Genomic DNA, 347 nt, shown 5'->3' on the forward strand with positions numbered 1-347 from the left:
CTACCTGTCGCTTGTGCCGCGAGATTTGAAATTCTGTCGGGAACGTCGGAGACTATAGCTATGTATATATCTGCAGGTAAGTATGTACAAAACTTTATTGTAGTTTAACAATATCATTTTTCTGATGTTTTATGAATGCTTTAATGATTATTATCTTTTTTTAAAGAGTAACATATAAAACTGTGATGCTGTTGGTGATATAAATGGAGGTAGATCCAGTACAAGACTTCACAGAGCTGCAGAAGAGGCGATATTGAATTTATTAAGGCTTCGCTAAAATCAGGTAGTTCGTCAGGTTTTTGGGAATGTACCGTGATATCAGTTAAATGTATAAGAATCATTGATAA

The 347-nt window shown here is 34.3% G+C and overlaps 1 protein-coding gene across 1 annotated transcript in view; it reads left to right on the forward strand.

Annotated features, from left to right (window-relative positions):
- Positions 1 to 200: 200 nt before the first annotated feature.
- Positions 201 to 347, forward strand: part of LOC135217141 (ankyrin repeat and SAM domain-containing protein 6-like) — a 17,709-nt gene continuing 17,562 nt past the window's right edge. The window contains 2 exon segments of the mRNA XM_064252850.1: positions 201 to 229; positions 231 to 283. Of these exon segments, the coding sequence (XP_064108920.1) occupies positions 204 to 229; positions 231 to 283 (79 nt within the window). The 5' untranslated portion in view covers positions 201 to 203.

Source organism: Macrobrachium nipponense, chromosome 7 (genome assembly GCF_015104395.2).
Source record: "Macrobrachium nipponense isolate FS-2020 chromosome 7, ASM1510439v2, whole genome shotgun sequence".
Lineage (NCBI taxonomy): Eukaryota > Metazoa > Arthropoda > Malacostraca > Decapoda > Palaemonidae > Macrobrachium > Macrobrachium nipponense.